The sequence below is a fragment of the Nipponia nippon genome, unplaced genomic scaffold (genome assembly GCF_047370975.1).
Source record: "Nipponia nippon isolate SJK-2023a ecotype South Korea unplaced genomic scaffold, ASM4737097v1 scaffold_5, whole genome shotgun sequence".
NCBI classification, from domain to species: Eukaryota; Metazoa; Chordata; class Aves; order Pelecaniformes; family Threskiornithidae; genus Nipponia; species Nipponia nippon.
The window spans coordinates 1998834-2013478 of NW_028262369.1; the positions used below are offsets into that span (position 1 = coordinate 1998834).

The 14645-nt window shown below is 56.2% G+C and overlaps 1 protein-coding gene across 3 annotated transcripts in view; it reads right to left on the reverse strand.

The window, feature by feature from the left end:
• RAB11FIP3 (RAB11 family interacting protein 3) overlaps positions 1-12381 on the reverse strand; it is an 84729-nt gene extending 72348 nt beyond the window's left edge. Inside the window, exons 1-2 of one of the 3 annotated variants that reach the window (XM_087731355.1) lie at positions 12330-12381; positions 11942-12240 (exon numbers count right to left, since the gene is read on the reverse strand). In XM_087731355.1, coding sequence (XP_087587481.1) covers positions 11942-12240; positions 12330-12336 — 306 coding nt within the window. In that variant the 5' untranslated portion in view covers positions 12337-12381. Of the gene's footprint in view, positions 1-11941 lie in introns of all 3 variants that reach the window. The other 2 variants (XM_087731354.1, XM_087731356.1) reach the window with 2 other exon arrangements.
• Positions 12382-14645: the final 2264 nt, after the last annotated feature.

A 14645-nucleotide genomic window follows, 5' to 3' on the forward strand; every position in this document is an offset into this window, starting at 1 on the left:
ACGCTCAAAATTCAACGGGAAGAAGAAAGAGAAGCCAGAATTTGTTTTCAAGAGCTGGCAGCCAGAAACGCCTGAGGGCCCAGACCCTTCCTGCCCACCCTCACAAGAAATCAGCCCATCCAGCCAGACCCTCGGCACACAGCACGGAGCCGAACTGCAGGAGGTCTTCGCGAGCCCAGATCGCTCACATTCAGCGGTTTTGGGTTTTTTACCTGCTGGTAGAAATCCTTCTGGTCTGTACTACGTAACAGGCATGAGTACAGGACCTTTTTGGACTAACCCTACCAGCTCCAAGGCTTACCTGCAGGCAGCCGCAATACCTCTACGCTCACCACGGCTTCAGGAGCCTCACGTCGTCACATTTTTAAGCGTGTTCAGGTATGACTATTTCCAAATTGTCCATCAATTGTTGCCGCTGGAGCATAAAAACACATACAACTCCAAGGATGGTTTGGAAACATTAACAGGAACATAAGTTACACTGAAACGGTTTTATTCAAATTTAATTGCGTTTGTCTTAGGCGTTCCAGATTTCCTGTCGCTACCTGAGCGCTCAAAGGCGTCAGCAGCAACGCTCTACTATAAACATATTCATTTGTTTAATGAAATTTGAAAAGTGTTCTTCCTCCACCCTCCAAAACATTGAAGGCTTTGTGTCTAGCTTTTGTTCCTCTAATGACAGGGGAAACCTGTTCTCACCCTTTCAAACACACAGCTCAGAGGCAGGAGACTGGATTAAAAAAAATATGAAGAAAAAAAGAAAAAAGGTTTAGTGCTAGGTTACTTCTTACATAAAACGCATGCATTAATGTAGGGGGGGAAGAGCCAAGCGCCACAACCGAAGCCACCCCGGGCTCGAGGCGGGACGGCTGCGTCCTGCCGGAGCACGGAACTGGGGCAGAAAACCTACGCAGGATTCCCGAGCCGATCCGAACAGACAACGAGTAACTCAATAAAACATGCCAGGAGGTCGCCTATCGAGGACCAGGCATTTTAAGAGACTGAATGTTTTGCAGTGCCTGGTGCAGTTTCATGTCAAGTCCCCCTGCAACGTACCCAAGTATTTCTGTGATGGGGGCTATTGGGTTACGGAACAGACTGCCTCGGCTTATAAATCCAGGACTGCGGCTTTTGCTTCCATTTTCTCCTAGCCAGGTTAGAAAGCAGCTCAAAAAATCCCACGGCGTATCCCAGAATAAATCCTCTCGCTAGCTCGGGACTCGCTTTTGCTAACTCACCCTTTCCAAAAAACAATGTACATGCTAGAATCTCTAAAACAAGACCATAATAACCAGAAACAGAAGAAACCTATTACTGCCCATGCTCAAACAAGCAAACCATGAAAGCAGGGGGCAAAGAGTTGCATCTCTCAGCTTGCAAACCCTGGGAATTCGGTGAGCACAAGAAGCCTGTCGGGCTGCGGAGGTAAAGCCCAAGTTGAGTTTAAGACACGAGCCTGTCCCCGACCAGGCAGCTAAATATTAGAGAGCCGAGCGTGAGACAACTAACTCGCCTTCCCCAGCCAGACTGGGCCTGCCACGCTATCAAAAATAAGTTTACTGTAATACAAGCAAGCGTGATTCCGAGACCAGCAAAGCATAAAGACTCATTTCTTTTTTAGAACTGTTTCAAATTATTTCCCTCCTTTTGGCAACCCTTCGTGCAGCCTTCGGAAAGGGCTGTTTGTGCAAAGGCAAGTACCCAAAGCATGCGTGCCGGAGCGGGGGGGGGGGGGCGGGAAAAAAAGCCCGGAATGGTTTCTAGGCTGAGAGGTAGATTCTCAGAAGAAGGGAGAAGAGGCTGAAATGCAATGCATAGCTTGGGAAGGCCAGGACTTCAGGGTGGGATTGTAAGCACTGGGCTTACAAGCCTCACCGCAACAACAAAAAACCACCCAGGCCAATGTTAGTGCTTCTCCAGCGGCCACCACGTGCCCAGCTATCTCACCATGCCCGGCGCACATCAGGTCCTCCAAGCAAAGGAGCAGCAAGAGGTCTGAAATTTGCTCCCCACGCTCCACCATGGCTTTGCAGGTCTCTGCCAGGCTGGCGGCCAAGTCACCTGCCCTTCGCAAGGGACTTGCCTCCGTGCTCCGGGCTTTCAGTCCTACCTCTCCTGCCGGCATCCCTCCTTCATCCGCTACACCTCTGCCACGCCACCCGCGCTGCCAGCCTGCCCCCGCCACGCCACCGAGGGACGGATGCTCCACGGAGCCCGAAGAGATGCAGCACAAAGTCCAAGGGCAAGTTCCCAGTTGCACACCAAGGTCTCCAGCATCTCCCTTAGACCTTTCAGGGTGACTACAAGCCTTGCTTCTGCTTTCTGCATCCTTCCGCTGCGCTCCTGCCAGCACAGTAGTCCCGGAGCTCCACGTAGCCAGGAGAGGATTAGCTAGTTGCTGCATCCACTTAGCCAGCAGAGGAAAAAAAATTCCACAAGCATATCCAAATTCCTCCCCCCCCCCCAGCTGTAATCTCCTCATGCACACACAGTGAGCAGGGCAAAGAACTGCCACTCCCCTGGAAAAAAATAAGGAATGTGGCCATGCAAAAGGGAGGCAACTGATGCCGTTTAATCCCTCTGCAGCCAAAAATGGTGGCGAAAGCCCCAAGGTCCTGATCAGCTCTTAAAGCCAAAGTGGAACTGAACATTATTTTCCCACTAGAAGGGTTTCACTTACAACCCAGCTATGCTTCCCCCAAGCAGGAGAAGGGCCCCCCAGGCAGCCCCTCGTTCCATGCCGCATTTGCTCAGGACCGCAGAACCGCGGAGCGGCCGCGTGGATCCCGGTCCGGCACCGGCCCCGCTGCAGCGAACGCTCCCCATTTGTTTCCTGCCCTTGACAACTTCTGTTCTCTCAAAACTGTTGGTTTGGGCTCCTTTTACCTCCTGCGCATTTTGCTCGAGCCCAATTTCCTATTGGACTCTGGCAAACGGATTTTCCACAGGGCTGTTGGCAGTCGGCTCCGTTCGGTCTTGCCAAAGCACGCGGCTCCCAGCACCGGGTCCTCTCCCTTCGGTTTTACTCCTCAGAAGTAGCAGCGACTCAAACTCAACATAACGCTCCTGGTATTTCACCAAGGGATATTGAGGCAGAGGGAACAGTAGCTCTTTTTTCTGAAGAGCTACAATGCATTATTAAAAAAAAAAACAAACAGAATACCAGGCTGTGCACGACATTACCTAACAGAGGGACATTCAGCCTGCAAACGCTCAAATTTGTGTCAAATATCACCGCCACCCGATTGCTTCTTTTAGCTAAATTGGTCGCCTCAAATAAGATAACAGCGAGCAAATTCAGCAGTTTGGTATCGCCGGTATTTCTTTCTATTACAAGGTTTTTTTGCTGTTACAACGCAAGGAGCCAGCCGGGGCGAAGCAGCGCTCGGAGCACGCCGAGTGCCAGGCAGCCCAGACCCCTTCTCCCAAGCACGTTTTCCCAAGTTTTTTTCCCAAGTTTTCTCCCTAGAGAAGGGGAAAGACCCTGACCAAAACCAGGGCTCAAGCAGACGCCAACCCCAGGACGTCCACAGCCGTAACGAAGCCTCACGCCAGCAGCAGCGCAGCCCCGTCCCAGACCCGCAGCTCGCCGGGGCTCTCACTTCTTCATCTCCATTGAGGAAAAACCCCAGCCCAGCCCCAAAACCGCAGCAGCCACATACAGCTGAAGTACCCACCGCCACCGCCACTGATTTGAGTTCTGCTTAAACCCAGTTTCAGCCTGCTTTCCCCCTCCGGAGCAAACGCCATCCGCTTGAGCTTGGCGATAGCAGCGGTTTGGGAGGAAGCTGTCCCCAGGGCTGCCCTCGGTCGTGTTTCCTCCTCCTCCCTCCTGCCCCGCAACCCACAGGCCATTAATAACTTACCTTCTGCCCCCTACCAACTCCAGCAGAGGCTACAGAGAAGGGGAAGCCTCATCACGAACCAAAGTTTGGGCAGAAGAAACAATTTCTGTCCAATTCAGAGCAATGCCAAAAGCCCAAGCCAGCATTTCCCCTGCCCCATCACATCCTCGAGGCTATTCCTTGGGCTTGGATGCTCTGGGTTCCCAAAACAAGGTTCACGCCAGGCACCACTGATATTAACTGTGACCCCCACCATGCATACGGAGGATGAGATCCCTTTGAGCCTGTGCGTATTTCAGTATCTTCCTGCTATCCAACAGAAGCACACAAAGATATTAAGAAACAGCGATTCTTATGCCTTATGAAATCCAGGATGTCTCTCCCACTGCGTTTGGTTCAAGTCCTGTCTCCGCTGGGAAGCCTCAGACCTTACAGCTCAGCGGGAAGCATCAGCCTTCAGCAGCATCCCACGGGTGCTTCGCCATCATCACGCAACCCGGCCACGCGTGGACCTGCCTCCGCCCGCGTCACCAGCGACACGCGGGCCGTCGCGGCCCTGCCGCCGCCAGCAAGGCCACAGCGCCGCTCAGCCCAGGCCTCCTCTAGGCAGGAGCATCCCGTTAAAGATCAATTTGAAAGGGGAATGAAAGACGCAATGCTTTTAAAGTGGGAAACGAAGGCTGAGAGGAGCTCTGGGGGGGGTCTGCCGGACTTGAACAACTAGAGGAGCATGACTGTCTTGCAGGCTTGGTGTGGCTAGTTGAGCAAACAGCTGCACTGCAGATGTCACGAAAAAGCACCGTCAGGAGAGCGGCTCCGGGCAGCTTAACGCAGCACCGAGAGCCCACGTTATAATCCAAGAGGAGGTGGAAATGCTTTTGGCGTGTGGGAGCGCGAGAGTCATTGAAAGTACAAAATGCACAATTCCCCAAGGACAAATTCACTATCTGTGTCAGCAGGCACGTTTCACAACGTGAGCACGGCAGCAAGATCTCCAATCGCTACCTAATCGTGTTCATCCCCGTGAACGCGCCCTCCTGCCAAGCCATCGGCTCGGACCTGATGAATCAGATGGCATCTGGAGCTTCAAGTTGTTGGAGCTCGCCCTCCGCTGCGTCCCTACCCGGCACCGCGCTCCCCTGACCGCAGCACGCCAGATAAAACGCGCTTCCAGAGAAACGCCGCTGCTTCTAAGGAAAACCTTACTGGAACCAGTCGGGCAGCCTTGTATCCACGTTTTCCACGGGTGTTTGAATTTAAGCAAACAAGCAGAAGGAAAGGCTGGCGTTGCTCACTCCGGGCTCACGTGGAGGAACCAGCCCTGTGCCCTACACCAGAAACCCAAGCAGGATTTTGGAAAGATGGAGCCAGGCAGGAGAAATAAAGAAAAGCAAGCCTTGGTCCACCCCATCCCATTGCCTGCTCTCCTGGGGACGGTACCAGCAGCTTTCTAGTACTGGGAGCCCAGGGGAGAAGGGAAGCTGTGGCTAATGGGAAGTCATTTGTTTTGCAAAAAATTGAAAGCCAGGGAAAAAAAAAAAAAAAAGCCACTGGGTTCAGAGTGGATCTCATCTGACACAAGCAGCAAACGCAAGTCAAAACGAGAATAAAATTGAGAGAAATTATGTAGGCAATTGTTGTAATGACTATCAATTACTGGCTGTATTGAGTTACACGAGGATATAAGCAACTCTGAAATGCTCTGAGAGCGTTCAGTTATAAGCAATATCAGATCGAAATGACTCCGAAAGAGCCGAATCCCCGTGTTGTGGTGCAGTATCATATTCCAGGCAGTTAATTATGATGACCCCAATCCAATTTTTACTAGTCATAGCCTTAGAAAATTTCCTGCTCCTGAGAAGGGAGAAAGCCTCTCCTGAACCCACCGCTGTCTTAGAGAGAGCTGCCCCACACCGCGCAGCAAGCAAAACTTTGGAAGAATTTTTATTGCATAAAAAACCCCAACCCCAGGAAAAAAGCCCTTGCAAGCATTTTTAATGAATAATTAAGAAAAAAAAAACAACACTGAAAATCTTTAGATGAGGTCTTTTTTACCTGCTAAGGCTCCTGGCCCAGCCTTCAGCAGCGCTCACCCAGTCCAAACTGGCCTGGCAGCTGGGGATTACTGGGTACTGCATCCACACCCCACTTCCCTGGAAATCCCGCGTTTGCCTCCTTGCCCACAGCATTTTCCAGCTCTACAAAGGTGGCACTGATGCTTTTTCCTTCTTCTGGGAAGGGGGGGGGGGGGGGGGAGAACTTTTCTTTATTTGCAGAAATGATTTCAAATTCCAGAGGAACACACCTAACTTTTATCAAAATCTGTAATTAGAAGAAATCAACACCCCACTCAGCAATAGTCGTATTCTCAATCTGAAGGAGAAAGGGAGAATAAAAAGGTTTCTTAACTAAACTGGTAGCTGGGATAAAATTACCATCGCCACCCTCCTCCCAGCCCGCGCAGACAAACCATGCCTTTGAGTATTCACGGTCCTGCCGGACTTGATCCAACCCGGATAAGCCAGCAATCTGATTACGACCGCAAATGTAAGTATGAAACATATCATCAGAAAGATCTGTTGGCGATACGATAGGCTCCTAACCCTTCCCGGCCGCTCCAAGAAGGGACGCCTTCAAGAAGCTTAAAGCCAAAACTTAGCAGGAGAAACAAAAACCCGGGAGCACAGAAATCACCTCTTTATTCGAGTCTTCGGGATATTTACAAATGAATAAACTTCTTTGCAAATTCCATTTTCAGCTAACCGGCAACCGCCTCGCCCAAAATACATTACATGAAATATGTTGGCTTGGAAGCGTTTTCTTCTCAGAGGGAGAAAGAAAAACTCCCATCTGGGAGCTCCCGCAGAATACAGATGCGTTATTAACGACGATAAAACATCCTTTGAAGAGGGAGGCGGAGGGAGGCAGGCCGAGCGCCGCCGTCCGCCCCCAGCCGAGCCAGCCCGGTATTTGAGGTGAGGAAAGGCTCCCGCCCGAATGGGCAAAACGAACGGGAGCTTTGCCATGAATTTTTATGGTGAAAAACCAGGCCCTTGGTCAAAGCAAGCAAAATATTTCAGATCTGCTCCTCTTCCAAAACGCACATAGGCGGGAGCGTGTCCACAGGCATGCCCAAACCTATTACACGCAGCATCGCCCTCGCTGCGATCCCAGCTCCGCTCTCAACAGCGGACACCAAAGTTCAACAGCAGTTAAACCTCCGAAAGGTGCAGCAGTGGCAACGTGGGTGGAGGCAATTTAAGCTTCACTCGCATTTACGTGGCCTGCAAATCCATGCAAGATAATTTTAGAAATCTCTTTATAAGCAAAGCTAATATTTCCTCTGCTCAAAGGGGGCAAAACCCTCAAAAAATTAAAAAAAAAAAAAAAAAAAGAAATGAGGTTTCTTCATGACAGTGATCCAGGCTATTAGATTTCACATGGAAGTGAGAGAAGGCTAAGGGGAACAGGGAGAGCGTCCAAGATCAGATGCAATGTCAGCAGCTCCAGGAGAGGACGACGCTGGAGGTAGGAAGCATTTGATCCAGGGTCTGTGTGCAATTCCCAAGGGATCCATCAGAGGTGAGCAGGAAAAGCAACCCTGGATTCACCGGGGGGGGGGGGAGCCACTAAAAAGCTGCAGTTTGACACTATCCAGACTTCACTCCAGAAAGTAATTGCCAAATGTGGTAGATTGTTCTATTTTAAAATAAAAATAAACCCCACGATTCTCTGCAGTGACACCTCCTCCCCCCCAAAATGCGATGTCTTCTGCAGCACTCAGCTCAGGCTGGGCACCCCGTTACAAGAAGCTGAAAAGGTGGTGGGAGGTAAAAAAAAAGCACAACAAGCCTGATGGTTTCTGAAGCTTTTAATCAGGTAAGGAAAAGTTAAAAGCTGAATACGGAGAGCTCAGCTGAGGGTAGCTGATGTGGGGGCAGAGGAAGGCTGGTAGTCGAGGGCAGATACTTGAAGGATGGAAATGTTAAAAGAAAGCAAACCAAAGCACATTGAAACGAAGCTTGAACTGATCATCAAGAGAAGAAAAAAGGCGTAAGATCTCTGTCAGAGCACGGAGGGCAGAGATGCCATAGAGCCTGGAGCGGTTGAAAATAGGTTAGACAAACTCTGGGACTTCTCTTAATGGAGCAGAGGCAGCGAGACCATGTGGTGCAAGAGGCTTTCCCACCTCCAACTGTCTTCTAGATCAAAACATAAAAGGAAAAAAAAAAAAAAAAAAAACCAAAACGCCAGCAGGATGGCTTCTCCTCGTGCCTTACAAACACTCGCTTCTCCCCGACGCGACCCTGCGTCGCCAGCTAGTATCAAATCCAGTGAGGAGAGGCTGGGCCTCTGCAATCGGACACAGTGCAACTGCGGAACAGGCAAGGCAAATGATGTATTTGCTGTTTTAAAACTATTGCGCAACGGCCTTAGAGTCTGTATAACCCACAGACCTGCAAAATACAACCCCCCTCGCTTTACAAGGTGACATAAAAGTTACGTCAAGCGTGCCTCTACCTCCTCGGCTCGCTGTCTAAACCAGCCTTGCTCCAGCCGTCGGTGCCAGCCAGCGGGAGCACCTTTGGCTGCTACAGCACGCACAGCAGCTCCCAGGGAGCATCAGATCCCCGGCGAAGCGCAGCGATAAAGGGGAGGGAACGGAGACAATAAAAATACAACGCTGTTACGAACTGCCCGACGCGCTACTGGTGAGCGGACCGGAGGCTTTGCATGAAAAGCCAAGCCACCCTCAAGACCTTCCCCACCCCACGCCTTGTTTACAACTCCACAGAGCACATCAACAGGGCCTAGCAAGCTTTCCAAGCGCCACGATAGTCCGCGTTTGACCAACAGCCACCCGTTACAGGTTGCTGGAGGACCATCGCATGGCCGCATCTCCTCTGCTCAAGGCTACCCCTGTCTACGGGTGTCACCCCCAGCTGCTGGGACCCCAGCATCATCCTTTCCATGCACCCTTGACTATGAAGGTACTGGCAATAGCCTCAATCCCCATCAACTTTTATCATTTGGGAGAAGAACAAACTGTCTTGACGTTTCCATGCCTTCATCTCTTCTAGTCCATACCAGCACTTCACTGCCGATACCACAACCATGAAGCTCTTTAAGTCTTTCAACCACCCCAGCTACTTAAGCAAAAACAACCCAAACCACCCCCTTGCCTCTCCCGTTTTTCATCACGCAGAGGAAAAAAAAAAAAAAAAAACAAACGATAACATTCACAATCGTGTCATTTGTATGGAATAAATGCCAATCGGTCTCTTTCCTTTGACATTTAGCTAATAATTGTTGCAGCCAAATAAGCTGACAGCGCTGAGCTCAGTAGCCCGTAAATGCCTCTGGTGTTTCACCGAACGCTAAAGACAACACTTGCTGCTCCCAGCTGCCCGGTGCGCGGCTAGAGACACACATGCTTTCCTTAACCCTTCAGCCCTCTCCGAACCCTCCGATGAATCAGCCGGCTGCGATGACTTGCTGTGCTTAAATTTAGCAGTCTGTTCCGCCGCCACCCCCCGTGCATACCTTCCACGCATCCACCCGTGCGGGCAGAGGCCAGGAGGAAGGAGGGGGAGAAGAAAAGGAAGGAGGTACCTCCTCCTCTTCCTCAGCAAGAGCAATAGTAGGAGGGCTGGAATTTGCTCCTCCTTAACTCCCGATACCCTCGTGAGCCATCAAACCCTGGCACCTCCCTTGCTTGCAAGCTTCCAGTTCCAGTTGTAGCACACCCTGAAGTTTCCTTTTAGTGGACTTAACGCCATTTTACCCACCTGGTGATGCTCCTATCCTTTAACTTTCACCCGAGCTGGACTGCCATTTTTCAAAAGACCCCCAAGTTACACCTTGCTTAAAATAAAACCGGTCAAGAAACTTCCCCCAGAACTCTCTTTATTACTCTGCACACCTGCCGGGAGCTTACAGACCCGATCACCAACCTTTTCTCCTTCACACTCTGCGCACCTTCCCGCTTTTCTGAGCGGCAGGCTAGCAATAACGCAGGCAGAGGCACCGCAAACATGACTTCTTCTCTTCTGGCATGCCTCTGCAAAAGGTACCAGGCTGCGTTCCCCGGGGTGCCCGCTACCTGCTGGCTCAGCCGTCGTCACATCCACCTCACCGGGGCGTTCAGCGCTTGCTGTCGCGAGAGGCAGTTGTTCTGCACGCCCAGAGCTAGCTATCCAAGTCGCTCGCTGAAGATAAATGGAGTTAAAAAGCAGAACGTGTTTCAGCATGGACAGCAATACCGGTAGCCGTGCTCAGCGGGAAGGAGCAAGCGACTTTAAAGGGACAGCCAAGGCAAGAAGCCTGCAGACAACCACTTCCAGGCTGGGTCCATACGAACAGACAGCTTTGAGCGGCACAAAACCTCCCTGGGCATCCTGCTTCAGTTTAGGAGAGACCTTAACAGTTCGCAACCGCTCCCCAGGCCAAGATCTCAAAGCACTTCACAGGCTTATCATCGCACCTTTGACGCTCCGGCACAATTCCCACGTCAGAAGCAAGGCCCAAGGCATTGCACGGGGCCGGGGGCGGCAGGTCTGGGCTGAGCCGCACACTGACAAACGCCGGACCCGCCTGCCACGGCCCCTGCCACGCACGTTTGGTCCGCCTGCCCTTATTTCCCACGTACTCGGGCTGCTCCGTACCAAACTCGCAGGGAGAGGCACGCCAAGGCGAACGGTCCCCCGATAAGCTCCCACCGTGCCCCGAAGCGACGGCCACCACGCATCGGGTCTGGGAGCCGCCGCGGAGCGACTCGCACGCCGACACGAATGGACCGTCTGCTCCTGCTTTCTCTGCCGGCACCAGAGGGGCCGCGCAGCGGCACGGAGCGCCCGGACCACAGCGGGGAAGATGCAAGGCAGGGGCTTTACGCTGAATAAAGCTTCTCTCACCCGGCAGATGCCGGAGCGCGTTGCCGAGATGATCCTGTAACTCCCCGCCGGTGCCATGACGCTACCTGGTTAATCACGCAATGAGGCGGTAAGCAATACCGTCCGCACACACAGTGCCCCTTACCAGCAAGGATCTGACAAAGAAGTCGCATATCTCCACTTTATAGAGGTGTTTTCTAAAAAGAAATGCCTCTATTTTATCTTTAAGAGGTGTTTTTACCACGAGGACAGAGATAAAAAAAACCCTCCTCCACCAAAACACTCCTTCACACACGGTGATTTGCTTTGTCATGCCAGTTTAATACATGCACAGAATTAACGCAGATCTCCCGGGTGAGCACACAGAAACTTCATAACAATACCTGCACGCCTTAAAAAAAATACATCTTTTTTCTTGTAGCAACGCCAGCACAGGCCAACGGACAAAACGTCAACAAATTCACTTCCATTCCCGGGTACACTGCTAGAGCTCTCTCCATTTTGGGTCATACCAGGCAGCTTCAAATTACATCGATTCTGATCTGCTGCAAGGAAACACAAGCTCACCGTGGTACAAAGCAGCGGAAAGGAGGGGGGGGGAAAAAAAAAAAGCGCATTCGGGATCGTCAAAGCCGTGATAAGCGAGCTGCTCCGTACTCAGCGCGGTGCCAGCGAGCCCACGCAGGGACCCTCAGCAGTGAGGCGGGCAAGGAGCAGCCGGAGATCCCGGGATCCCGCTGCTGGTCCCTTCCACACGGGAGCTGCTCCGACAAACCTAAACGCGTTATTGATGGAGAACAAAGAGAAGGGATGCGGGCTCCCAGCGGCGCTCCTGGGATGCTCTGTTCCCAGTGGATCAGGACCTGGAAAACACGAGCTTCGGCTTCGCCTGGCTCCATCCGCACCTCCTGCGTCCGTTTCAGCCCACGAGCGCCCTTCACCCGGGACGACCCAGATGCCGGCGAGGCGGAGGCCGCCCGCGCTCACGTTAAAAGCTCTTCCCGGTGCCACCGCCACGGCCGCCTTCGCTCACCGCCCCGTCGGTGGACGGGGGACCACCGGAGGCCTGGCCTGGAGGCTCCCCACCGGGTGACGCCAACCGCGGCGCAGAGCCGTCAACTCTCCCGGAGAGGCCCCGGCCTGACAGGGCCCCGCGGGCCGAGGTCGGTGCGGGCCCGGTGCCGCCACCGCCGCCGGCCTCACCTGCTCGGCGCCGTAGGCCGTGGCGAACTGGACGAACTCCTCCACGCGCACGAAGCCGTCGCCATCGCGGTCCAAGGCGTCGAAGACGGGGCGGAGGCGCGGCTCCTCCTCCTCCTCCGGTGGGGCCGGGGGCTCGGCGGGGCCCTCCGGGACCGGGCACCCCCCTTGCTCCGCCGGGGACCACGGCGGCGGCCCCGGGGCGGGCTCGGCGGCCTCAGGTGCCCAGAGGCCCGGCTCCGGCTCCGGCTCCGGCTCCGGCTCCGGCCCCGGCCCCGGCCCGGGGAGCGGGGCCTCGGGCACGGCCGCCGGCGGACGCGGCTCCATTTTCACCGGCGGCGCTGAGCGCCCGCCGCCGCCCGCCTCGCCGCTGCCCGGCGGCCATGCCCCGCGGCCATCACCCCCTCACATCGCTGCCGCCCGGCGGGGCGGTACCCGGTAACCGGTACGGCGATGCCGGTGCGGTCCCGGCGGTAGCTCCGCCCGTTAGCCGGGTTACACGGCTTTGTGCGAGGCGGCACCGGCTCCGCCCGCCGCGCCGCCACCGGGGGCGGCCCCGCTGCCCCGCCCCGCCCCGCCCCGCCCGGGAGCGGCGGCTCCGAGCGCCGGGGGGGGACGCGGTTCCTCCCCGCGGTCGGGGGGAAAAGGGGAGGCGGCGGCGCCGAGAAACAACCCCGCCCGCCCGCGCCGCCGCTGCGGGGCTGCCCGCGGCGAACCGCCAGATCCAACCCGGTAGCCGCCGCAGTAGCCGGGGCGGTGACGTCACTCGTCTGCCCGTGACGACCCCACCCCGACGCGGCGCGAGGCCCTGCGGAGGCCCCGCCCCTTCCCCCGCCCCGCAGCGGGGGGAGGTGGGCACCGTGCACCGGGGCCGGGCGTCCCACCGGGGATCGCGGTGCACCGGGGAGCCGCCGTCAACCGGGCCCTGTGCACCCCACTGAACGGTCACCGTGCACCGGGGTACCACCGGCAACCGGGCCTGTGCATCCCCCGGGGGGGTCACTGCGCACCGGGGTACCACCGGCAACCGGGCCTGTGCATCCCCCGGGGGGGTCACTGCGCACCAGGGTACCACCGGCAACCGGGCCTGTGCATCCCCCGGGGGGGTCACTGCACACCGGGGTACCACCGGCAACCGGGCCTGTGCATCCCCCGGGGGGTCACTGCACACCGGGGTACCACCGGCAACCGGGCCTGTGCGTCCCCCGGGGGGTCACTGTGCACCGGGGAGCCACCGTCAACTGAGCCCCATGCACCCCACCAAGGGGTCACCGTGCGCCGGGGAGCCACTGTCAACCGGGACCTGTGCATCCCACTGAGGGGTCACCGGGCCCCGTGTACCCCACTGAACGGTCACCGTGCACCAGGGAACCACCGTCAACTGGGCCCCATGCACCCCACAGACGGGTCACTGGGCCCCGTGCACCCCGCCAAGGGTCACCGTGCCCTGGGGAGCCACCGTCAACCAGGCCCCGTGCACCCCACCGAGGGGTCACCGTGCACCGGGGAGCCGCTGTCAACCAGGCCCCGTGCACCCACGGGGGTTCAGGGTGCCCCGGGGCCTGGCCACCCCGCCAGCACCACCCCGCCCCTCGCATCCCCCCAGCCGGTAACGGGCACAAACCCACAGATTGTTATCAACCCGGCTCTTGACGCTTCCAGCCCGTTACGGGCGTTCGGCATCACCAAACACCGGCTGTGCCCGGCCTCGGCCGCCACAGCACAACGGGCCACCACCAGCGTCCGCCGCGTGGCAATGGGTGCCACGACGCAGGGAAAGAGCAAGCAGAGGGTTCAGGCTGTCAGCCGCCGGCGAGGGTCGGTGGTGCACGCACACCCCTCGCTCTGCCTGCGCACACCGCCGCCTGATCGCTCTCCTTTTAACGAATTAATTAACGAATTTAGGGGCTTACAGCCTGCAGCCTCAGTGCGCGCACGCGGCCGTGCCGGCGTTTGCACCTTTGCCCCCCGCGCAGGGCGAAGGCAGGCTCCCGGGCTGCCCGTGCCCAGCGGCCACCGCGCTCTCCTCCACGTGCTCCCGCGCCCGCCTGCGCCTTGCTGTGCATCCCCCAACGCGGCTTTCCCAAAGCCGGGGAGCCCCGGCATATTCAGCCACAAAAGCTGGGGTTCAGCAGCAGCCCTGGATGGGAGGGAGGGAAAAAAAACCCCTGCCGGATCAGGCCGGCACTGGGAAGGATGGAAACCGCCCCTCCAAATCCTTTTTCTCGTTGTAGCCGTCCCCAAAGCTCACTGGGGCGGGAAGGGGCTCGTCCGTCAGTCCCGCAGGAGGAAAGCTGACGGCTGCTCGTGGTGGGCGACGCCTGCCTAAACCGTCCCCTGCAGAATCCCCTCGGCGTTATAATTCCCCCGGTTTCCAGACAGCTCACCCAACCAGGTTGCCCGCCTGCGCTGGCTGCTGGCCGGGCTGGGCAGGGTGCTAACGCGGGGCTGGAGGGGCCAGCCTGACGCTGCGAGCTGCAGCTTTGCATCCCTGCGCGGCTTTCCGCAGCTCCAGGATGCGATCGAGGCCGGGCTCAGAGCTCCTGCCTTCCCCTGGCGCCGGAGGCTGATGGCCAGGCCGCTGCGCCGCGGCGTTCCCCCTTTCCCTCGGTGGCCACAGAGCCAGGACAGCCCCGAGCCCCTGCGCCGCAGCTCTCTCTGCCTCCGACACCCCCAGCCTCCGCTCCGGAGGTTTCCATGCACCAGC